This window comes from Bombina bombina, chromosome 1, assembly GCF_027579735.1.
Source record: "Bombina bombina isolate aBomBom1 chromosome 1, aBomBom1.pri, whole genome shotgun sequence".
In the NCBI taxonomy this organism is placed as follows: Eukaryota; Metazoa; Chordata; class Amphibia; order Anura; family Bombinatoridae; genus Bombina; species Bombina bombina.
In genome coordinates this window covers 183,347,394-183,372,899 of record NC_069499.1, presented here as the reverse complement: position 1 = coordinate 183,372,899, position 25,506 = coordinate 183,347,394, and the positions used below count along the sequence as shown (strand labels likewise).

The 25,506-nt window shown below is 42.0% G+C and overlaps 1 protein-coding gene across 1 annotated transcript in view; it reads left to right on the top strand.

The window, feature by feature from the left end:
* PCNX1 (pecanex 1) overlaps positions 1-25,506 on the top strand; it is a gene marked incomplete in the record, with an annotated part of 752,914 nt that overhangs the window by 461,360 nt on the left and 266,048 nt on the right. The window contains 1 exon segment of the mRNA XM_053711389.1: positions 14,357-14,466. Within this exon segment, the coding sequence (XP_053567364.1) occupies positions 14,357-14,466 (110 nt within the window).

Here is a 25,506-nt window from a genome sequence, read left to right as displayed (position 1 = left end):
CTTCCTCACTACGGGTCCAGATCCAGGGATCCGGGAGCGGTTCTGATAGATGCTTTGACAGCACCTTGGAACTTCGGGATGGCTTATGTGTTTCCACCCTTCCCGCTGCTTCCTCGATTGATTGCGAAAATCAAACAAGAGAGAGCATCTGTGATTCTAATAGCGCCTGCATGGCCACGCAGGACTTGGTATGCAGATCTAGTGGACATGTCATCCTGTCCACCTTGGTCTCTACCTCTAAGACAGGACCTTCTGATACAGGGTCCATTCAAACATCAAAATCTAACTTCTCTGAAACTGACTGCTTGGAAATTGAACGCTTGATTTTATCAAAGCGTGGTTTTTCTGAGTCGGTTATTGATACCCTGATCCAGGCTAGGAAGCCTGTTACCAGAAAGATTTACCATAAAATATGGCGCAAATACCTATACTGGTGCGAATCCAAACGTTACTCCTGGAGTAAGGTTAGGATCCCTAGGATATTGTCTTTTCTACAAGAAGGTTTAGAAAAGGGTTTATCGGCTAGTTCATTAAAGGGACAGATTTCAGCTCTGTCCATCTTGTTACACAGGCGTCTGTCAGAAAATCCAGACGTCCAGGCTTTTTGTCAAGCTTTAGCTAGGATCAAGCCTGTGTTTAAAGCCGTTGCTCCGCCATGGAGTTTAAACTTAGTTCTTAACGTTTTACAAGGTGTTCCATTTGAACCCCTTCATTCCATTGATATAAAATTTTTATCTTGGAAAGTTCTGTTTTTAATGGCTATTTCCTCGGCTCGAAGAGTCTCTGAGTTATCAGCATTACATTGTGATTCTCCTTATCTGATTTTTCACACAGATAAGGTAGTTCTGCGTACTAAACCTGGGTTCTTACCTAAGGTAGTTACTAACAGGAATATCAATCAAGAGATTGTTGTTCCATCCTTGTGTCCAAATCCTTCTTCAAAGAAGGAACGTCTTCTACACAATCTGGATGTAGTTAGTGCCCTCAAGTTCTACTTGCAGGCAACTAAAAATTTTCGCCAAACTTCTTCCCTGTTTGTCGTTTATTCTGGACAGAGGAGAGGTCAAAAAGCTTCTGCTACCTCTCTCTCTTTTTGGCTTCGTAGCATAATACGTTTAGCCTATGAGACTGCTGGACAGCAGCCTCCTGAAAGAATTACAGCTCATTCCACTAGAGCTGTGGCTTCCACTTGGGCCTTTAAGAATGAGGCCTCTGTTGAACAGATTTGCAAGGCTGCAACTTGGTCTTCGCTTCATACTTTTTCCAAATTTTACAAATTTGACACTTTTGCTTCTTCGGAGGCTATTTTTGGGAGAAAGGTTCTTCAGGCAGTGGTTCCTTCTGTATAATGAGCCTGCCTATCCCTCCCGTCATCCGTGTACTTTTGCTTTGGTATTGGTATCCCAGAAGTAATGATGACCCGTGGACTGATCGCACATAACAGAAGAAAACATAATTTATGCTTACCTGATAAATTCCTTTCTTCTGTTGTGCGATCAGTCCACGGCCCGCCCTGTTTTTTAAGGCAGGTAAATATCTTTTAAATTATACTCCAGTCACCACTTCACCCTTGGTTACTCCTTTCTCGTTGATTCTTGGTCGAATGACTGGGACTGACGTAGAGGGGAGGAGCTATATCAGCTCTGCTGGGTGAATCCTCTTGCATTTCCTGTTGGGGAGGAGTTATATCCCAGAAGTAATGATGACCCGTGGACTGATCGCACAACAGAAGAAAGGAATTTATCAGGTAAGCATAAATTATGTTTTCATGTAATTAGCAAGAGTCCATGAGCTAGTGACGTATGGGATATACATTCCTACCAGGAGGGGCAAAGTTTCCCAAACCTCAAAATGCCTATAAATACACCCCTCACCACACCCACAAATCAGTTTTACAAACTTTGCCTCCCATGGAGGTGGTGAAGTAAGTTTGTGCTAGATTCTTCATTGATATGCGCTCGCAGCAAGCTGGAGCCTGGTTTTCCTCTCAGTGTGCAGTGAATGTCAGAGGGATGTGAAGAGAGTATTGCCTATTTCTCCAACATAGGTGTGTCCGGTCCACGGCGTCATCCTTACTTGTGGGATATTCTCTTCCCCAACAGGAAATGGCAAAGAGCCCAGCAAAGCTGGTCACATGATCCCTCCTAGGCTCCGCCTACCCCAGTCATTCTCTTTGCCGTTGTACAGGCAACATCTCCACGGAGATGGCTTAGAGTTTTTTAGTGTTTAACTGTAGTTTTTATTATTCAATCAAGAGTTTGTTATTTTGAAATAGTGCTGGTATGTACTATTTACTCAGAAACAGAAAAGAGATGAAGATTTCTGTTTGTATGAGGAAAATGATTTTAGCAACCGTCACTAAAATCCATGGCTGTTCCACACAGGACTGTTGAGAGCAATTAACTTCAGTTGGGGGAACAGTGAGCAGTCTCTTGCTGCTTGAGGTATGACACATTCTAACAAGACGATGTAATGCTGGAAGCTGTCATTTTCCCTCTGGGATCCGGTAAGCCATGTTTATTACGATTGTAAATAAGGGCTTCAAAAAGGGCTTATTAAGACTGTAGACTTTTTTTGGGCTAAATCGATTGATTATTAACACATATTTAGCCTTGAGGAATCATTTTATCTGGGTATTTTGATATAATAATATCGGCAGGCACTGTTTTAGACACCTTATTCTTTAGGGGCTTTCCCAAAGCATAGGCAGAGCCTCATTTTCGCGCCGGTGTTGCGCACTTGTTTTTGAGAGGCATGGCATGCAGTCGCATGTGAGAGGAGCTCTGATACTTAGAAAAGACTTTCTGAAGGCGTCATTTGGTATCGTATTCCCCTTGGGGCTTGGTTGGGTCTCAGCAAAGCAGATACCAGGGACTGTAAAGGGGTTAAAGTTCAAAACGGCTCCGGTTCCGTTATTTTAAGGGTTAAAGCTTCCAAATTTGGTGTGCAATACTTTTAAGGCTTTAAGACACTGTGGTGAAAATTTGGTGAATTTTGAACAATTCCTTCATGTTTTTTCGCATTTGCAGTAATAAAGTGTGTTCAGTTTAAAATTTAAAGTGACAGTAACGGTTTTATTTTAAAACGTTTTTTGTACTTGTTATCAAGTTTATGCCTGTTTAACATGTCTGAACTACCAGATAGACTGTGTTCTGAATGTGGGGAAGCCAGAATTCCTATTCATTTAAATAAATGTGATTTATGTGACAATGACAATGATGCCCAAGATGATTCCTCAAGTGAGGGGAGTAAGCATGGTACTGCATCATTCCCTCCTTCGTCTACACGAGTCTTGCCCACTCAGGAGGCCCCTAGTACATCTAGCGCGCCAATACTCCTTACTATGCAACAATTAACGGCTGTAATGGATAATTCTGTCAAAAACATTTTAGCCAAAATGAACACTTATCAGCGTAAGCGCGACTGCTCTGTTTTAGATACTGAAGAGCATGACGACGCTGATATTAATATTTCTGAAGGGCCCCTAACTCAGTCTGATGGGGCCAGGGAGGTTTTGTCTGAGGGAGAAATTACTGATTCAGGGAACATTTCTCAACAAGCTGAACCTGATGTGATTGCATTTAAAGTTAAGTTGGAACATCTCCGCATTCTGCTTAAGGAGGTATTATCCACTCTGGATGATTGTGACAAGTTGGTCATCCCAGAGAAACTATGTAAAATGGACAAGTTCCTAGAGGTGCCGGGGCTCCCAGAAGCTTTTCCTATACCCAAGCGGGTGGCGGACATTGTTAATAAAGAATGGGAAAGGCCCGGTATTCCTTTCGTCCCTCCCCCCATATTTAAAAAATTGTTTCCTATGGTCGACCCCAGAAAGGACTTATGGCAGACAGTCCCCAAGGTCGAGGGAGCGGTTTCCACTTTAAACAAACGCACCACTATACCCATAGAGGATAGTTGTGCTTTCAAAGATCCTATGGATAAAAAATTAGAAGGTTTGCTTAAAAAGATGTTTGTTCAGCAGGGTTACCTTCTACAACCAATTTCATGCATTGTCCCTGTCGCTACAGCCGCATGTTTCTGGTTCGATGAGCTGATAAAGGCGGTCGACAGTGATTCTCCTCCTTATGAGGAGATTATGGACAGAATCAATGCTCTCAAATTGGCTAATTCTTTCACCCTAGACGCCACTTTGCAATTGGCTAGGTTAGCGGCTAAGAATTCTGGGTTTGCTATTGTGGCGCGCAGAGCGCTTTGGTTGAAATCTTGGTCGGCTGATGCGTCTTCCAAGAACAAGCTACTTAACATTCCTTTCAAGGGGAAAACGCTGTTTGGCCCTGACTTGAAAGAGATTATCTCGGATATCACTGGGGGTAAGGGCCACGCCCTTCCTCAGGATCGGCCTTTCAAGACAAAAAATAAACCTAATTTTCGTCCCTTTCGTAGAAACGGACCAGCCCAAAGTGCTACGTCCTCTAAGCAAGAGGGTAATACTTCTCAAGCCAAGCCAGCTTGGAGACCAATGCAAGGCTGGAACAAGGGAAAGCAGGCCAAGAAACCTGCCACTGCTACCAAGACAGCATGAAATGTTGGCCCCCGATCCGGGACCGGATCTGGTGGGGGGCAGACTCTCTCTCTTCGCTCAGGCTTGGGCAAGAGATGTTCTGGATCCTTGGGCGCTAGAAATAGTCTCCCAAGGTTATCTTCTGGAATTCAAGGGACTTCCCCCAAGGGGGAGGTTCCACAGGTCTCAGTTGTCTTCAGACCACATAAAAAGACAGGCATTCTTACATTGTGTAGAAGACCTGTTAAAAATGGGAGTGATTCATCCCGTTCCATTAAGAGAACAAGGGATGGGGTTCTACTCCAATCTGTTTATAGTTCCCAAAAAAGAGGGAACGTTCAGACCAATCTTAGATCTCAAGATCTTAAACAAGTTTCTCAAGGTTCCATCGTTCAAGATGGAAACCATTCGAACTATTCTTCCTTCCATCCAGGAAGGTCAATTCATGACCACGGTGGATTTAAAGGATGCGTATCTACATATTCCTATCCACAAGGAACATCATCGGTTCCTGAGGTTCGCATTCCTGGACAAACATTACCAGTTCGTGGCGCTTCCTTTCGGATTAGCCACTGCTCCAAGGATTTTCACAAAGGTACTAGGGTCCCTTCTAGCTGTGCTAAGACCAAGGGGCATTGCTGTAGTACCTTACTTGGACGACATTCTGATTCAAGCGTCGTCCCTTCCTCAAGCAAAGGCTCACACGGACATTGTCCTGGCCTTTCTCAGATCTCACGGATGGAAAGTGAACGTGGAAAAGAGTTCTCTATCTCCGTCAACAAGGGTTCCCTTCTTGGGAACAATAATAGACTCCTTAGAAATGAGGATTTTTCTGACAGAGGCCAGAAAAACAAAACTTCTAGACTCTTGTCGGATACTTCATTCCGTTCCTCTTCCTTCCATAGCTCAGTGCATGGAAGTGATCGGGTTGATGGTAGCGGCAATGGACATAGTTCCTTTTGCACGCATTCATCTAAGACCATTACAACTGTGCATGCTCAGTCAGTGGAATGGGGACTATACAGACTTGTCTCCGAAGATACAAGTAAATCAGAGGACCAGAGACTCACTCCGTTGGTGGCTGTCCCTGGACAACCTGTCACGAGGGATGACATTCCGCAGACCAGAGTAGGTCATTGTCACGACCGACGCCAGTCTGATGGGCTGGGGCGCGGTCTGGGGATCCCTGAAAGCTCAGGGTCTTTGGTCTCGGGAAGAATCTCTTCTACCGATAAATATTCTGGAACTGAGAGCGATATTCAATGCTCTCAAGGCTTGGCCTCAGCTAGCGAGGGCCAAGTTCATACGGTTTCAATCAGACAACATGACAACTGTTGCGTACATCAACCATCAGGGGGGAACAAGGAGTTCCCTGGCGATGGAAGAAGTGACCAAAATCATTCTATGGGCGGAGTCTCACTCCTGCCACCTGTCTGCTATCCACATCCCAGGAGTGGAAAATTGGGAAGCGGATTTTCTGAGTCGTCAGACATTGCATCCGGGGGAGTGGGAACTCCATCCGGAAATCTTTGCCCAAGTCACTCAGCTGTGGGGCATTCCAGACATGGATCTGATGGCCTCTCGTCAGAACTTCAAAGTTCCTTGCTACGGGTCCAGATCCAGGGATCCCAAGGCGGCTCTAGTGGATGCACTAGTAGCACCTTGGACCTTCAAACTAGCTTATGTGTTCCCGCCGTTTCCTCTCATCCCCAGGCTGGTAGCCAGGATCAATCAGGAGAGGGCGTCGGTGATCTTGATAGCTCCTGCGTGGCCACGCAGGACTTGGTACGCAGATCTGGTGAATATGTCATCGGCTCCTCCTTGGAAGCTACCTTTGAGACGAGACCTTCTTGTTCAGGGTCCGTTCGAACATCCGAATCTGGTTTCACTCCAGCTGACTGCTTGGAGATTGAACGCTTGATCTTATCGAAGCGAGGATTCTCAGATTCTGTTATCGATACTCTTGTTCAGGCCAGAAAGCCTGTAACTAGAAAGATTTACCACAAAATTTGGAAAAAATATATCTGTTGGTGTGAATCTAAAGGATTCCCTTGGGACAAGGTTAGGATTCCTAGGATTCTATCCTTCCTTCAAGAAGGATTGGAAAAAGGATTATCTGCAAGTTCCCTGAAGGGACAGATTTCTGCCTTGTCTGTGTTACTTCACAAAAAGCTGGCCGCTGTGCCAGATGTTCAAGCCTTTGTTCAGGCTCTGGTTAGAATTAAGCCTGTTTACAAACCTTTGACTCCTCCTTGGAGTCTCAATTTAGTTCTTTCAGTTCTTCAGGGGGTTCCGTTTGAACCCTTGCATTCCGTTGATATTAAGTTATTATCTTGGAAAGTTTTGTTTTTAGTTGCAATTTCTTCTGCTAGAAGAGTTTCAGAATTATCTGCTCTGCAGTGTTCTCCTCCTTATCTGGTGTTCCATGCAGATAAGGTGGTTTTACGTACTAAACCTGGTTTTCTTCCAAAAGTTGTTTCTAACAAAAACATTAACCAGGAGATTATCGTACCTTCTCTGTGTCCGAAACCAGTTTCAAAGAAGGAACGTTTGTTGCACAATTTGGATGTTGTTCGCGCTCTAAAATTCTATTTAGATGCTACAAAGGATTTTAGACAAACATCTTCCTTGTTTGTTGTTTATTCAGGTAAAAGGAGAGGTCAAAAAGCAACTTCTACCTCTCTCTCTTTTTGGATTAAAAGCATCATCAGATTGGCTTACGAGACTGCCGGACGGCAGCCTCCCGAAAGAATCACAGCTCATTCCACTAGGGCTGTGGCTTCCACATGGGCCTTCAAGAACGAGGCTTCTGTTGATCAGATATGTAGGGCAGCGACTTGGTCTTCACTGCACACTTTTACCAAATTTTACAAGTTTGATACTTTTGCTTCTTCTGAGGCTATTTTTGGGAGAAAGGTTTTGCAAGCCGTGGTGCCTTCCATTTAGGTGACCTGATTTGCTCCCTCCCTTCATCCGTGTCCTAAAGCTTTGGTATTGGTTCCCACAAGTAAGGATGACGCCGTGGACCGGACACACCGATGTTGGAGAAAACAGAAATTATGTTTACCTGATAAATTACTTTCTCCAACGGTGTGTCCGGTCCACGGCCCGCCCCGGTTTTTTTAATCAGGTCTGATAATTTATTTTCTTTAACTACAGTCACCACGGTACCATATGGTTTCTCCTATGCAAATATTCCTCCTTAACGTCGGTCGAATGACTGGGGTAGGCGGAGCCTAGGAGGGATCATGTGACCAGCTTTGCTGGGCTCTTTGCCATTTCCTGTTGGGGAAGAGAATATCCCACAAGTAAGGATGACGCCGTGGACCGGACACACCGTTGGAGAAAGTAATTTATCAGGTAAACATAAATTCTGTTTTTAATTCAATGATCTCCTTCTACGGGGTCTATTTCATAGGTTCTCTGTTATCGGTCGTAGAGATTCATCTCTTACCTCCCTTTTCAGATCGACGATATACTCTTATAGATACCATTACCTCTACTGATTCTCGTTTCAGTACTGGTTTGGCTTTCTACTACATGTAGATGAGTGTCCTGGGTAAGTAAGTCTTATTTTTGTGACACTCTAAGCTATGGTTGGGCACTTTTATATAAAGTTCTAAATATATGTGTTTAAACATTTATTTGCCTTGATTCAGGATGTTCAACGTTCCTTATTTCAGACAGTCAGTTTCATATTTGGGATAATGCATTTGAATAATCAATTTTTCTTACCTTAAAATTTGACTTTTTTTCCTGTGGGCTGTTAGGCTCGCGGGGGCTGAAAATGCTTAATTTTATTGCGTCATTCTTGGCGCGGACTTTTTTGGTGCAAAAAAAAAATTTCTTTGTCATTTCCGGCATCATACCTGTCGCCGGAAGTTGCGTCATTTTTTTTTTTTTTGACGTTTTTGCGCCAGAAATGTCGGCGTCATTTTTGGCGCTTAAAGCATTTAGGCGCCAAATAATGTGGGCGTCATTATTGTCGGCACATTATTTAAGTCTCATTGTTTATTTGCTTCTGCTTGCTAGAAGCTTGTTCATTGGCATTTTTTCCCATTCCTGAAACTGTCATTTAAGGAATTTGATCAATTTTGCTTTATATGTTGTTTTTTCTATTACATATTGCAAGATGTCTCAGATTGACCCTGAATCAGAAGATACTTCTGGAAAATTGCTGCCTGGATCTACCAAAGATAAGTGTATCTGTTGTAAACTTATGGTAACTGTTCCTCCGGCTGTTGTTTGTAATGAATGTCATGACAAGCTTGTTAATGCAGATAAGATTTCCTTTAGTAATGTTCCATTACCTGTTGCTGTTCCATCAACATCTAATATTCAGGGTGTTCCTGTTAACATAAGAGATTTTGTTTCTAAATCTATTAAGAAGGCTATGTCTGTTATTCCTCCTCCTAGTAAACGTAAAAAGTCTTTTAAAACTTCTCATTTTTCAGATGAATTTTTAAATGAACATCATCATTCTGATTCTGATAATGATTTTTCTGGTTCAGAGGATTCTGTTTCAGAGGTTGATGCTGATAAATCTTCATATTTATTTAAAATGGAATTTATTCGTTCTTTACTTAAAGAAGTCTTAATTGCATTAGAAATAGAGGAATCTGGTCCTCTTGATACTAAATCTAAACTTTTGAATACAGTTTTTAAACCTCCTGTAGTTATTCCAGAGATTTTTCCCGTCCCTGATGCTATTTCTGAAGTAATTTCTAGGGAATGGAATAATTTGGGTAATTAATTTACTCCTTCTAAACGGTTTAAGCAATTATATCCTGTGCCATCTGACAGATTAGAGTTTTGGGACAAAATCCCTAAGGTTGATGGGGCTATCTCCACTCTTGCTGAAAAGTACTACTATTCTTACGGCAGATAGTACTTCCTTTAAGGATCCTTTAGATAGGAAAATTGAATCCTTTCTAAGAAAAGCTTACTTACTTCAGGTAAACTTCTTAGACCTGCTATATCTTTGGCGGATGTTGCTGCAGCTTCAACTTTCTGGTTGGAGGCTTTAGCACAACAAGTAACAGATCATAATACTCATAGCATTGTTAATCTTCTTCAACATGCTAATAACTTTATTTGTGATGCCATCTTTGATATCATTAGGGTTGATGTCAGATATATGTCTTTAGCTATTTTAGCTAGAAGAGCTTTATGGCTTAAAACTTGGAATGCTGATATGTCTTCTAAGTCAACTTTGCTTTCCCTTTCTTTCCAAGGTAATAAATTGTTTGGTTCACAGTTGGATTCTATTATTTCAACTGTTACTGGGGGGAAAGGAACTTTTTTACCACAGGATAAAAAATCTAAAGGTAAATTTAGGTCTGCTAATCGTTTTTGTTCCTTTCTTCACAATAAGGAACAAAAACCTGATCCTTCCCCTACAGGAGCAGTATCAGTTTGGAAACCATCTCCAGTCTGGAATAAATCCAAGCCTTTTAGGAAGCCAAAGCCAGCTCCCAAGTCCACATCAAAGTGCGGCCCTCATTCCAGCCCAGCTGGTAGGGGGCAGATTACGTTTTTTCAAAGAAATTTGGATCAATTCGATTCACAATCTTTGGATTCAGAATATTGTTACACAAGGGTACAGAATAGGCTTCAAGATAAGGCCTCCTGCAAGAAGATTTTTTCTTTCCCGTGTCCCAATAAATCCAGTGAAGGCTCAAGCATTTCTGAAATGTGTTTCAGATCTAGAGTTGGCTGGAGTAATTGTGCCAGTTCCAGTTTTGGAACAGGGGCTGGGGTTTTACTCAAATCTCTTCATTGTACCAAAGAAGGAGAATTCCTTCAGACCAGTTCTGGATTTAAAAATATTGAATCGTTACGTAAGGATACCAACATTCAAAATGGTAACTATAAGGACTATTCTGCCTTTTGTTCAGCAAGGGCATTATATGTCCACAATAGATTTACAAGATGCATATCTGCATATTCCGATTCATCCAGATCACTATCAGTTTCTGAGATTCTCTTTTCTAGACAAGCATTACCAGTTTGTGGCTCTGCCGTTTGGCCTAGCAACAGCTCCAAGGATTTTTACAAAGGTTCTCGTGCCCTTCTATCTGTAATCAGAGAACAGGGTATTGTGGTATTTCCTTATTTGGACGATATCTTGGTACTTGCTCAGTTTTCACATTTAGCAGAATCTCATACGAATCGACTTGTATCGTTTCTTCGAGAACATGGTTGGGGGATCAATTTACCAAAGAGTTCGTTGATTCCTCAGACAAGGGTAACCTTTTTAGGTTTCCAGATAGATTCAGTGTCCATGACTCTGTCACTAACGGACAAGAGACGTCTAAAATTGGTTTCAGCTTGTCGAAACCTTCAGTCTCAATCATTCCCTTCGGTAGCCTTATGCATGGAAATTCTAGGTCTTATGACTGCTGCATCGGACGCGATCCCCTTTGCTCGTTTTCACATGCAACCTCTTCAGCTCTGTATGCTGAACCAGTGGTGCAAGGATTATACAAAGATATCACAATTAATATCTTTAAAACCGATTGTACGACACTCTCTAACGTGGTGGACCGACCATCATCGTTTAGTTTAGGGGGCCTCTTTTGTTCTTCCGACCTGGACTGTGATCTCAACAGATGCAAGTCTGACAGGTTGGAGAGCTGTATGGGGGTCTCTGACAGCACAAGGGGTTTGGGAATCTCAGGAGGTGAGATTACCAATCAACATTTTGGAACTCCGTGCGATTTTCAGAGCTCTTCAGTCGTGGCCTCTTCTAAAGAGAGAGTCGTTCATTTGTTTTCAGACAGACAATGTCACAACCGTGGCATATGTCAATCATCAAGGAGGGACTCACAGTCCTCTGGCTATGAAAGAAGTATCTCGAATACTTGTATGGGCAGAATCCAGCTCCTGTCTATTTTCTGCGGTTCATATCCCAGGTATAGACAATTGGGAAGCGGATTATCTCAGTCGCCAAACATTACATCCGGGCGAATGGTCTCTTCACCCAGAGGTATTTCTTCAGATTGTTCAAATGTGGGGACTTCCAGAAATAGATCTGATGGCTTCTCATCTAAACAAGAAGCTTCCCAGGTATCTGTCCAGATCCAGGGATCCTCAGGCGGAAGCAGTGGATGCATTGTCACTTCCTTGGAAGTATCATCCTGCCTATATCTTTCTGCCTCTAGTTCTTCTTCCAAGAGTGATTTCCAAGATTCTAAAGGAGCGTTCATTTGTTCTGCTGGTGGCTCCAGCATGGCCTCACAGGTTTTGGTATGCAGATCTTGTTCGGATGGCTACTTGCCAACCGTGGACTCTTCCATTAAGACCAGACCTTCTATCGCAAGGTCCTTTTTTCTATCAGGATCTCAAATCCTTAAATTTGAAGGTATGGAGATTGAACGCTTGATTCTCAGTCATAGAGGTTTCTCTGACTCCGTCATTAATTCTATGTTACAGGCTCGTAAATCTGTGTCTAGGAAGATATATTATCGAGTCTGGAAGACTTACATTTCTTGGTGTTCTTCTCATCATTTTTCTTGGCATTCTTTTAGAATTCCTAAAATTTTACAGTTTCTTCAGGATGGTTTGGATAAAGGTTTGTCTGCATGTTCCTTGAAAGGACAAATCTCTGCTCTTTCTGTTCTTTTTCGCAGAAAGATTGCTAATCTTCCTGATATTCATTGTTTTGTACAGGCTTTGGTTCGTATAAAACCTGTCATTAAGTCAATTTCTCCTCCTTGGAGTTTGAATTTGGTTCTGGGGGCTCTTCAAGCTCCTCCGTTTGAACCTATGCATTCGCTGGATATTAAATTACTTTCTTGGAAAGTTTTGTTTCTTTTGGCCATCTCTTCTGCTAGAAGAGTTTCTGAATTATCTGCTCTTTCTTGTGAGTCTCCTTTTCTGATTTTTCATCAGGATAAGGCGGTTTTGCAAACTTCATTTAAATTTTTACCTAAGGTTGTGAATTCTAACAACATTAGTAGAGAAATTGTGGTTCCTTTGTTGTGCCCTAATCCTAAGAACTCTAAGGAAAGATCGTTGCATTCTTTGGATGTAGTTAGAGCTTTGAAATATTATGTTGAAGCTACTAAAGATTTCCGAAAGACTTCTAGTCTATTTGTTATCTTTTCTGGTTCTCGGAAAGGTCAAAAGGCTTCTGCCATTTCTTTGGCATCTTGGTTAAAATCCTTGATTCATCATGCTTATGTCGAGTTGGGTAGAACTCCGCCTCAAAGGATTACAGCTCATTCGACTAGGTCAGTCTCTACTTCCTGGGCATTTAGGAATGAAGCTTCGGTTGATCAGATTTGCAAAGCAGCAACTTGGTCGTCTTTGCATACTTTTACTAAATTCTACCATTTTGATGTGTTTTCTTCTTCTGAAGCAGTTTTTGGTAGAAAAGTACTTCAGGCAGCTGTTTCAGTTTGATTCTTCTGCTTATAATTTCAGTGTTTTTCATTATAAGATTTAAACTTTATTTTGGGGTGTGGATTATTTTTCAGCGGAATTGGCTTTCTTTATTTTATCCCTCCCTCTCTAGTGACTCTTGCGTGGGGAAGAGTAGGTGGGTATTCATTATCCCATACGTCACTAGCTCATGGACTCTTGCTAATTACATGAAAGAAAACATAATTTATGTAAGAACTTACCTGATAAATTCATTTCTTTCATATTAGCAAGAGTCCATGAGGCCCACCCTTTTTTGAGGTTGTTAATATTTTTTTGTATAAAGCACAATTATTCCAATTCCTTATTTTATATGCTTTCGCACTTTTTTCTTATCACCCCACTTCTTGGCTATTCGTTAAACTGATTTGTGGGTGTGGTGAGGGGTGTATTTATAGGCATTTTGAGGTTTGGGAAACTTTGCCCCTCCTGGTAGGAATGTATATCCCATACGTCACTAGCTCATGGACTCTTGCTAATATAAAAGAAATGAATTTATCAGGTAAGTTCTTACATAAATTATGTTTTTCCTCTTATTCTTTTTACCTGTTTCTAAGGAGCAGCACATGGGAATTTTTCTATGTGTTTTTAGATTTATTTATTTCCCATCTTGTGGATACTACTCTTCAATCTTCACTTTTGTTGGAGAAATCTAAGTCCTAAAATAAAAATAAAAAAAATGACATTTAGGCTATGTAACATTCCTAATTTTTAATATGGTTTTTTGAAATACAAATGCACAACATATTTAACTGTTTAGATATGTTCATTCTTCAGACTCCATTGTCCTGTGTTCTCCCCTTAAAATGCCATAAAAGTGCAAAAAGGACATTCCCTAATGTGCATATGCAAGGAACAATTCAATCATAAAATGAGGTTAAACACAACTTCTAAGAAAAGCCGCAGAATAGCAATGCACTGGTGGGCCAATTAAGTAGCCACCAATAGTCTCATGCTGTTATTAACCCCCTAATAAGCACACACACACCATGTATATTGAGTTCCTCAAGGAGTTTTTAGCCCTGTAATAGCACTGGTCTTGCCAAAAGCAGCAAGATGCGCTATTACTACATGCCTTGCTCCTGGAGGCATTCAGCTATAGCACAGTCTTGCCACTGTCAATGAGAGCTGTGCTATTAAACTCCCAAGAGTGAAAATGTAGTTAAGGGGTTAAAAACAGTGTTTATTCCATTTGTAGGGATTAAAGAGTTATATGCAAGCAACTGTGTAATTATAAAATGCTCTGATTTGACTTGAGACTATAAGGAACATGGTTTCTCCTTATTTTCTATAGCCCATACAGGAGTTTGAAGACTGTCTATGGATGTTATATTCTCTCTTATAAGCAAAAATGTATAATTTTCAGAAATACTGCTGGTAATTTGTTTTTGTTTTTTGTTTTTTTTAAAGGATCCTTGGGATGCCCAGCACATTCCTGTATTATTCTCAATTTTTTGTGGTGTTTTAGTTGCCGTTTCCTACCATCTTAGCAGACAAAGCACTGACCCATCTGTTCTCATGTAAGTAACTTAATGCTTGGCCTGAATTAGTCTAATTGTTCACTTTATTTGCATTTTCCACAAAATTACCATTAAAGAGGCAGTCCTCAGATCACTAAAAACCATTACGGATTTGTGTACTTCAGTTAAAATGAGAATTAAGTCAAGATTAAATTCAGAATGTTTCCCTGTACAAATACAAAATAGTAAAAACAATTCCGCCTCACAAACAAATGAAACTTAAAAATTAGATCTATACAAAATAAATTTGAATAACTTCACATATATCCGTGCATTTATCTGTCTTGCAATGAGACAGTGTATGTTGTTCAAAATGCAAAGTATAATTGTTCTGAGGCTGACAGTCATACAGTGGGTTGGCTAAGCTACTGCAGGGTGGAATAAGGTTGCTGTTAAAAAAAGGCACGTGTCTGATCTTTCTTATTTTACGAATACATTTTTTATTAAAAATACAATTTAGTTTCATAAGGTTGTAAAAGTTCATACAAGGGTTCACTTTCTAGCCAATGGGAGTACTTTATGCCTTCCACCTCACTGGTATGTAAATTGTAATCTCTGCCTTCCAAGAGGTAAGTGAAGAATTGAGGTGATCTAGATTATTTGATGATGGTCGTCACACTGATTTGAGGCCCATTTTATCCCTTTAGAGAGCTGCTACTAAGTCACAGAGGGTATTTTAGTGGCAAAATTACTCACTGTGTAGGAGATGGTCACAAGCCTGCCACAGGTGTCGCAGGAACAGGTCAATTTGTTTCCTCCTGTTAGGTCGTCTATATACTCCGCAAATAGATCCTCTGCTGTTCACTGGATGAGCGTTCTACTGAAAGCAGACATTCCTGCAGCTGGTTAGCAGATACAGTAGAATGGGTGCAGTTCAGGTAAGTATATGTATTCACTATTGCACTCATATAGCCCACAGGCTATTAGTAGGTTCATTTGTTATGGTACATCATAGCCTTGAGGGGACACTTTTATTTCCCTTCTAACATCACAAATTTTACCACATTCACTCTAAAATTTATTTTACTTGCAAAGCAGCAACACACTCAGTCTAGCAGTGGGACTTGGAGACCTAAATATGACAATAAGGAAAAAATGTTATTAACACTTTATTTTTTGCTGTATCTTTATGTGAAGAGACTTTTAGAGATTTATATGCATTTCTTTTATAGGTGGCGAGAGTCCATGAGCTGTTACATATGGGATATACATTCCTACCGGTAGGAGGCAAAGTTTCCCAAACCTCAAAAGCATGTAAATACTTCACCCACCTCACACATACCTCCATTTTAAAACTTTGCCTCCTTAGGTGGTGGTTGAAGCATGATGTGCTTGATTTCTTCAGTGAAAGGCCCTTCAGAGAATACTGAAGCCCGGTACAGTGTTTGTCAGAGGGAAGTGAAGGGAGTACTGCCTCATGACATTTTTTTCGCCTCACAGGAAATTTCTTCACAAGCTCTCTGTAAATTCGGTCCCAGGGATCTTCTGCCTCCCTTTACAGATCTATATTATACTCCTATTCCATTACCTCTGCTGATAGGTTTCAGTACTGGTTTGGCTGTCTGCTATCAGTGGACGAGTGTCTAAAAAAAGGTAAGTATAATTTTTAATTCTTATGTGGACACCCAAGTTATTGATTGGGTACTTTTGTTTAAAAGTTTTTTTCTATGTATATCCTATATAGAGACCCGGGTACAGGTTCTATTTTTCCCCATTTATGTTTGTTACCACCATTCGAAATTTCACTAGACATAAATTAGGTATATATTTTTTTATATAATAGCATATCTCTGCTAAATAATAGGGACATGTTTTTTTATCTAGTTTGCTCTAAAACACATGGTTACTATAATAGTAAGGGGAGCGGTATAGTTTTTCATATAGTGGAGACTTTAAGACCATACTCCTACTTCAGGGATGTCCCATATAAACTGGGAGTTTAAAAAAAAAATTCCTTCTTTAAGGCAGGGAGAGTCCACAACTTAATTACTTATTATTGGGAAATACAACACCTGGCCACCAGGAGGAGGCAAAGACACCCCAGCCAAAGGCTTACATACCTCCCCCTCTTCCCTAATCCCCCAGTCATTCTTTGCCTTTCGTCACTATAGGAGGTGGCAGAGAAGTGTCAGAAGATTTAGATAGTCCTGTAATGGGTATGTTCCCTTCAAAGAAAGGACTGGAGTTTTAAGTAGTCATGTCAACCTCTCATTGAGAGTATTGATAAAAGTTAGAGTCTGGAGTTGTAGGGAAAGTTTTTCTGCGAACCCATCCAGACTGCCGACTAACAGCTCCCGGGCAATCAGTATTGACGAGTTTCACTGCTTGCTGTTACACACTCAAGTCCATGTCAGAGTCGTTGCAAGACTGTCACACTTGAGAGGCTGTTCCTGTTCCACAGCATGGATCCTGGAGGTAAGATTTATTTATTTATATATATATATTTATATTTATATATATATATATATATATATATATATATATATATATATATATATATATATATATATATATATATATATATATAAAAATCTCACAAGAGTTAATACACCCCTCACATTTTTGTAAATATTTTATTATATCTTTTCATGTGACAACACTGAAGAAATTACTTTGCTACAATGTAAAGTAGTGAGTGTAAACCGTTGGCAACAAAAGTGAGTACACCCCTAATTGGAAATGTTCAAATTGGGCCCAAAGTGTCAATATTCTGTGTGGACGCCATTATTTTTCAGCACTGCCTTAACCCTCTTTGGCATGGAGTTCACCAGAGCTTCACAGGTTGCCACTGGAGTCCTCTTCCACTCATCCATGACAACATCACGGAGCTGGTGGGTGTTAGAGACCTTGCGCTCCCCCATCTTCCTTTTGAGGATGCCCACAGATGCTCAATATGGTTTAGGTCTGGAGACATGCTTGGCCAGTCCATCACCTTTGCCTTTAGCTTCTTTAGCAAGGCAGTGGTCATCTTGGAGGTGTGTTTGGGGTCATTATCATGTTGGAATACTGCCTTGCAGCCCAGTCTCTGAAGGGAGGGGGATCATGCTCTGCTTCAGTATTTTACAGTACATGTTGGCATTCATGGTTCCCTCAATGAACTGTAGCTCCCCAGTGCTGGCAGCACTCATGCAGACCCAGACCATGACACTCCCACCACCATGTTAGACTGTAGACAAGACACACTTGACTTTGTACTCCTCACCTGATTGCCACCATATACGCTTGACAACCATCTGAACCAAATAAGTTTATCTTGGTCTCATCAGACCATAGGACATGGTTCCAGTAATCCATGTCCTTAGTTTGCTTGTCTTCAGCAAACTGTTTGCAGGCTTTCTTGGGCATCATCTTTGGAAGAGGCTTCCTTCTGGGACGACAGCCATGCAGACCAATTTGATGCAGTGTGCGGCATATGGTCTGAGCACTGACAGGCTAACCCTCCACCCCTTCAACTTCTGTAGCAATGCTGGCAGCACTTATACATATATTTCCCAAAGACAACCTCTGGATATGATGCTGAGCACGTGCACTCAACTTCTTTGGTCGACCATGGCAAGGCCTGTTACGAGTGGAACCTGTTCTGTGAAACCGCTGTATGGTTTTGCCCACCATGCTGCTGCTCAGTTTCAGGGTCTTGGCAATCTTCTTATAGCCTAGGCCATCTTTATGTAGAGCAAAAATTATTTTTTTTCAGATCCTCAGAGAGTTCTTTGTCATGAGGTGCCATGTTGACCTTCCAGTGACCAGTATGAGAGAGTGTGAGATAAATTTAACACACTTGCTCCCCATTCACACCTGAGACCTTGTAACACTAACAAGTCACATGACACCGGGGAGGGAAAATGGTGAATTGGGCCCAATTTGGACATTTCCACTTAGGTTTAGACATTAATGGCTGTGTGTTATTTTGAGGGGACAACAAATTTACACTTATACAGGCTGTACACTCACTACTTTACATTATAGCAAAGTGTAATTTCTTCAGTGTTGTCACATGAACAGATAAAACAAAATATTTACAAAAATGTGAGGGGTGTACTCACTTTTGTGAGATACTGTACATTGCTATACAGGGTCACAGTGTGGCTCCTTTATGCCTCAATAGGATGAAGGGTTAATTTCTCCTTCAGGGAGATTATTTGAACAGCAAGGGGTTAATTATAACTGCTTTTATGTGAGTTTTTTGGACTCATAGATTTTGTGCTTTTGACTTGGAACAAACGGGTTTCACTTTAATTTTGGTGTGTTGCACAGCTCATAATAGCTTTGAGCCTTTTTAAATAGCAGGGAAATCCTGCACTACGTGACCGGGTGCGGTCTTTTTGTTTTCCTACGATCTTGCTGCGAACATCGCTCCTAGGAGAGCGTTTTCTCTGTTGGCTGTCTGGGTCTAGGAGGTGGTGAGTGCCCCAGCCATTGGGATTATAAAGGTGCCGTATTCTTTTAATAAAGTGTTTACTTTTTGTCTGTCCTTCTGTGAATATATCCTAGCTATGGAGGACTCTGATATAACATTAGAAGGTTCCGCTCCTTCTGTACTTATTAATAATTCCTGTTTATATTGTGAGGAGGCCGTGGTTTGCCCGCCTGCTCAATTTTGTTTCATTTGCCTAAGCACTGTTCTAAAGTCTAAGAAGGGAGACAAGCCTGCTAATACTTATAGCACTATTAGCCCCTCTGAGCCATCTACCTCTCAGGAATCTGGATCCCGAGAGATTACCCTTTCTACCCTACCCGCTCCACATGCAGTTCCCTGCAGCACAACTAATCCTCCATCCAGATGGGGCTTTTTTCCTGTGGACTTTACCGCGCAGTTACAATCGGCGGTGTCTTTGGCCCTGAGTGCCTTACCTCGCTGTAACAAGTGCAAGAGAAATGTTAAACATAGTTCTCCTGACTTAGTCTTCTAAATATTTGTTGGATTTAGCTTTTATGTTGCAGCTATCCGAGGATGAGTTCACCTCTGCAGCTTCAGAGGGTGAACTTTCTGAGTCAGAGTCTTCAGTTTCTAAACCTCCTTCAGCAGAGGAACCCTCTTTTAGATTTAAAATTGAGCATCTGCGTTTTTTTATTAAAAGAGGCTCTGTCTACACTAGAGATTCCAGAGGCTACTCTCCCTGAGGAACATAAGATCCCTAAATTAGACAGGGTTTATGAAGACAGGAAGGTCCCTCTGACTTTTCCTGTGCCAGTTAAGATGGCGAACATTATTAGTAACGAATAGGAAAGTGTAAGAACTTCTTTTTCCCCCTCGTCTACTTTAAAAAAAAAAAGTATTCCTGTTCCCTGACTCTCAATTAGACTTATGTGGCTCCATCCCTAAGGTGCTATTTCTAGGCTGCCTAAGCGTACTACTATACCCCTGGAGGATAGTTCTTCTTTTAGGAAACCTATGAATAAGACAATGGAAAACTTTCTGAGGAAGATGTTTCAACCTACAGGGTTTTTATTTTAACCGGCGGCAGCTGTAGCCGCAGTTACTGGAGCAGCTACCTACTGGTGCGACACTCTGTCGGAGCTCATTAAGGTGGAGACTCCACTTCAGGATATTCAAGAGAGAATTAAGGCTCTGAGAATTGCTAACTCCATCTGTGAAGCGAATATGCAGGGATCGGATCGAGTAGGGGGCAGACTGTCTCCTTTTTTCCTCAGACTCTTGGCTCCAGGATGTACAGGATTTTTGTGTCCTGGAGGTTGTATCTCAAGGATACAGGATAGGATTCAAGTCTTATTCGCCCAGGTGCAGATTCCTACGCTCTAGTCTTTCTACAAGCCTAGAAAAGAGGGCTTCCTTCTTAGGTTGCATTCGGGATCTCTTCTCTCTAGGAGTAGTTGTCCCGGTACCTACGGCAGAAAGAGGTTTGGGGTTTTATTAAAACCTTTTCGTGGTTCCAAAGAAGGAGGGAACTTTTTGTCCAATTCTGGACCTACAGTGCCTAAACAAGTTTCTTTGTGTTCCCTCTTTCAAGATGGCGAAGATTCGGTCAATCCTTCCTCTGGTTCAGGAAGGATAGTTTATGACCACAATAGACCTAAAGGATTCATAACATTACGTCCCGATACACAGGGATCATTTTCAGTTCCTGAGGTTTGCTTTTCTGGACCAGCACTGCCAGTTCATAGCTCTTCCGTTTGGCCTAGCAGCTGCTCCAAAGATATTTTCAAAAGTTCTGCAAGCTCTTCTAGCCGTTGCCAGAACACGTATTGCAGTAGCGCCTTATCTGGACGATATCTTGGTGCAGGCACCATCTTTTAGTCTAGCGGAAGAACATTCGAAGTCCCTTCTCAATCTTCTTCGATCACATGGATGGCAGATAAACTTGGAATAGAGATCTCTTACTCCGGGTACAAGGGCGATTTTCCTGGGAACAATAATAGACTCCATATCCATGAGAATATTCCTCGCAGATCAGAGACGTTGCAAACTAACTTCTGCATGTCTTGCCCTCCAGGCCTCCTCGAGACCCTCAGTGGCTCAGTGTATGGAGGTGATTGGAATCATTCCTTTTGCCAGATTCCATCTCAGACCATTACAACTATGCATGCTGAGACAATGGAACGGCGACCATTCAGATCTTTCTCAACAGATCGTGCTGGGCAACCTGTCGAGAGACTCGCTCTCCTGGTGGCTTTGTCCAGATGATCTGTCCCAAGGCACGTGCTTCTTGAGACTGTCCTGGGAGCTTGTGACTACGGACACAAGCCTTTCCAGCTGGGGAGCCATTTGGGGTGCCAAGAAGGCGCAAGGTATGTGGACTCCTCCCTTCCGATCAATATTTTGGAACTCCGAGCAATCTTCAATGCCTTGAAGGCTTGGCCCCTTCTGGGTTTTTCCCAGTTTATCAGATTCCAATCAGACAATATAACCTCGGTTGCCTACATCAACCATCAGGGGGTAGTGAGAAGTTAGTTTGCGATAAGAGAAGTATCTCAGATACTAGAGTGGGCGGAGACTCACAGATATTCGCTGTCAGCGATCCACATTCCGGGTGTGGACAACTGGAAAGCGGACTTCCTCAGCAGGCATTCCTTTCACCCAGGGGAATGGTCTGTACACCCCAAGGTGTTTGCAGAGATATGCACTGAGTGGGGGACGCTGGAGATAGATCTCATGGCATTCCGCCTCAATACCAAGCTACCCAGGTACGGGTCGAGGGATCCTCAGGCGGAATTGATAGATGCCCTATCAGTACCATGGAGGTTCAGGCTCCTATATCTTTTTCCTCCATTACCACTTCTTCCTCGTGTGGTGGCTCGCATCAAGCAGGAGCGAGCATCAGTGATTTTGATTGCTCCGTCATGGCCACGAAGGACGTGGTTTGCGGATCTGGTGGGGATGTCATCTCCTCAGTGGAGGTTACCTTTTTGCAGAGATCTGCTTTTACAGGGGTCCTGAGGCTGACTGCGTGGAGATTGAATGCTTAGCCTTAGCCAAGAGAGGGTTTTCTTAGAGTGTTATCAAAACTCTAGTTCAAGTTTGTAAGCCAGTTACTCGTCGTATCTACCATAAAATGTGGAGGATTTACTTGTACTGGTGTGAAGAGCTGGGCTTTTGCCGGGCATAAGGCCAAGGTTGCCAAAATGTTTGCTTTCTTCTGTTAAGTGTGATCAGTCCACGGGTCATCATTACTTCTGGGATATTAACTGCTCCCCTACAGGAAGTGCAAGAGGATTCACCCAGCAGAGCTGCATATAGCTCCTCCCCTCTACGTCACTCCCAGTCATTCTCTTGCACCCAGCAACTAGATAGGTCGTGTGAGAGGACTATGGTGATTATACTTAGTTTTATATCTTCAATCAAAAGTTTGTTATTTTAAAATAGCACCGGAGTGTGTTATTACCTCTCTGGCAGAGTTTGAGGAAGAATCTACCAGAGTTTTGCTATGATTTTAGCCGGAGTAGTTAAGATCATATTGCTGTTCTCGGCCATCTGAGGAGTGAGGTAAACTTCAGATCAGGGGACAGCGGGCAGATGAATCTGCATAGAGGTATGTAGCAGTTTTTATTTTCTGACAATGGAATTGATGAGAAAATCCTGCCATACCGATATAATGTCATGTATGTATACTTTACACTTCAGTATTCTGGGAGAATGGTACTTCACTAGAATTACACTGTAAGAAAGACATAAAGCTGTTTAATAACTAGAGATTATGTTTAACGTTTTTGCTGGAATGTAAAATCGTTTTCATTTGCTGAGGTACTGAGTGAATAAATGTTTGGGCACCATTTTTCCACTTGGCAGTTGCTTAAATCTGTTTTTTCTGTCAGTTTCTGTTCTCCCTCACTGCTGTGTGTGTGGGGGAGGGGCGCTTTTACTATGCATCAAATATTTCAGTCAGCAACTCATTGTATTCCCTGCATGATCTGGTTCATCTCTACAGAGCTCAGGGGTCTTCAAAACTTATTTTGAGGGAGGTAATTTCTCTCAGCAGAGCTGTGAGAATTATAGTTTGACTGAAATAAAAACTTTTATTCTGTAATTTGTTTCCTGCTTTCAGAAATTGTTATCTTTGCTAATGGGATTAAACCTTTGCTAAAGTTGTGTTGTTTACAAGGATTGAGGCTATAACTGTTTCAATTTATTAATTTTTAACTGTCATAGATCTTCTGTGCTTCTTAAAGGCACAGTACGTTTTAATATTATTCTATTTGAATTGTATTTCCAAGTTGCAAGTTTATTTGCTAGTGTGTTAAACATGTCTGATTCAGAAGATGATACCTGTGTCATTTGTTGCAATGCCAAAGTGGAGCCCAATAGAAATTTATGTACTAACTGTATTGATGCTACTTTAAATAAAAATCAATCTGTACAAATTGAACAAATTTCACCAAACAACGAGGGGAGAGTTATGCCGACTAACTCGCCTCACGTGTCAGTACCTACATCTCCCGCTCAGAGGGAGGTGCGTGATATTGTAGCGCCGAGTACAGCTGGGCGGCCATTACAAATCACATTACAGGATATGGCTACTGTTATGACTGAAGTTTTGGCTAAATTACCAGAACTAAAAGGTAAGCGTGATCACTCTGGGGTGAGAACAGAGTGCGCTGATAATATTAGGGCCATGTCAGACACTGCGTCACAGGTGGCAGAACATGAGGACGGAGAACTTCATTCTGTGGGTGACGGTTCTGATCCAAACAGACTGGATTCAGATATTTCAAATTTTAAATTTAAACTGGAAAACCTCCGTGTATTACTAGGGGAGGTGTTAGCGGCTCTGAATGATTGTAACACAGTTGCAATACCAGAGAAAATGTGTAGGTTGGATAAATATTTTGCGGTACCGACGAGTACTGAGGTTTTTCCTATACCTAAGAGACTTACTGAAATTGTTACTAAGGAGTGGGATAGACCCGGTGTGCCGTTCTCACCCCCTCCGATATTTAGAAAAATGTTTCCAATAGACGCCACCACAAGGGACTTATGGCAAACGGTCCCTAAGGTGGAGGGAGCAGTTTCTACTTTAGCTAAGCGTACCACTATCCCGGTGGAGGATAGCTGTGCTTTTTCAGATCCAATGGATAAAAAGTTAGAGGGTTACCTTAAGAAAATGTTTGTTCAACAAGGTTTTATATTGCAAGCCCTTGCATGCATTGCGCCGATCACGGCTGCAGCGGCATTCTGGATTGAGTCTCTGGAAGAGAACATTGGTTCAGCTACTCTGGACGACATTACGGACAGGCTTAGAGTCCTTAAACTAGCTAATTCATTCATTTCGGAGGCCGTAGTACATCTTACTAAACTTACGGCGAAGAATTCAGGATTCGCCATTCAGGCACGCAGGGCGCTGTGGCTAAAATCCTGGTCAGCTGATGTTACTTCTAAGTCTAAATTGCTTAATATACCTTTCAAAGGGCAGACCTTATTCGGGCCCGGGTTGAAAGAGATTATCGCTGACATTACAGGAGGTAAAGGCCATGCCCTGCCTCAGGACAAAGCCAAGACTAGACAGTCTAGTTTTCGTTCCTTTCGTAATTTCAAAGCAGGAGCAGCATCAACTTCCTCTGCACCAAAACAGGAAGGAGCTGTTGCTCGCTACAGACAAGGCTGGAAACATAACCAGTCCTGGAACAAGGGCAAGCAGACTAGGAAACCTGCTGCTGCCCCCAAAACAGCATGAATTGAGGGCCCCCGATCCGGGATCGGATCTAGTGGGGGGCAGACTTTCTCTCTTCGCCCAGGCTTGGGCAAGAGATGTTCAGGATCCCTGGGCGCTAGAGATAATATCTCAGGGATACCTTCTGGACTTCAAATACTCTCCTCCAAGAGAGAGATTTCATCTGTCAAGATTGTCAACAATCCAGACAAAGAAAGAGGCTTTTCTACGCTGCGTACAAGAGCTTTTGTTAATGGGAGTAATCCATCCAGTTCCACGATCGGAACAGGGACAGGGGTTTTACTCAAATCTGTTTGTGGTTCCCAAAAAAGAGGGAACTTTCAGACCAATCCTGGACTTAAAGATCCTAAACAAATTCCTAAGAGTTCCATCGTTCAAGATGGAGACTATTCGGACAATTTTACCTATGATCCAAGAGGGTCAGTACATGACCACTGTAGATTTAAAAGATGCTTACCTGCACATACCGATTCACAAAGATCATTACCGGTACCTAAGGTTTTGCCTTCCTAGACAGGCATTACCAGTTTGTGGCTCTTCCATTCGGATTGGCTACAGCGCCAAGAATCTTCACAAAGGTTCTGGGTGCTCTTCTGGCGGTACTAAGACCGCGGGGAATCTCGGTAGCTCCATACCTAGACGACATTCTGATACAAGCTTCAAGCTTTCAAACTGCCAAATCTCATACAGAGTTAGTGCTGGCATTTCTAAGGTCACATGGATGGAAGGTGAACGAAAAGAAAAGTTCACTCGTTCCACTCACAAGAGTTCCCTTCCTGGGGACTCTTATAGATTCTGTAGAAATGAAGATTTACCTGACAGAGGACAGGCTATCAAGACTTCAAAGTGCTTGCCGCACTCTTCATTCCATTCAACACCCGTCAGTGGCTCAATGTATGGAGGTAATCGGCTTAAT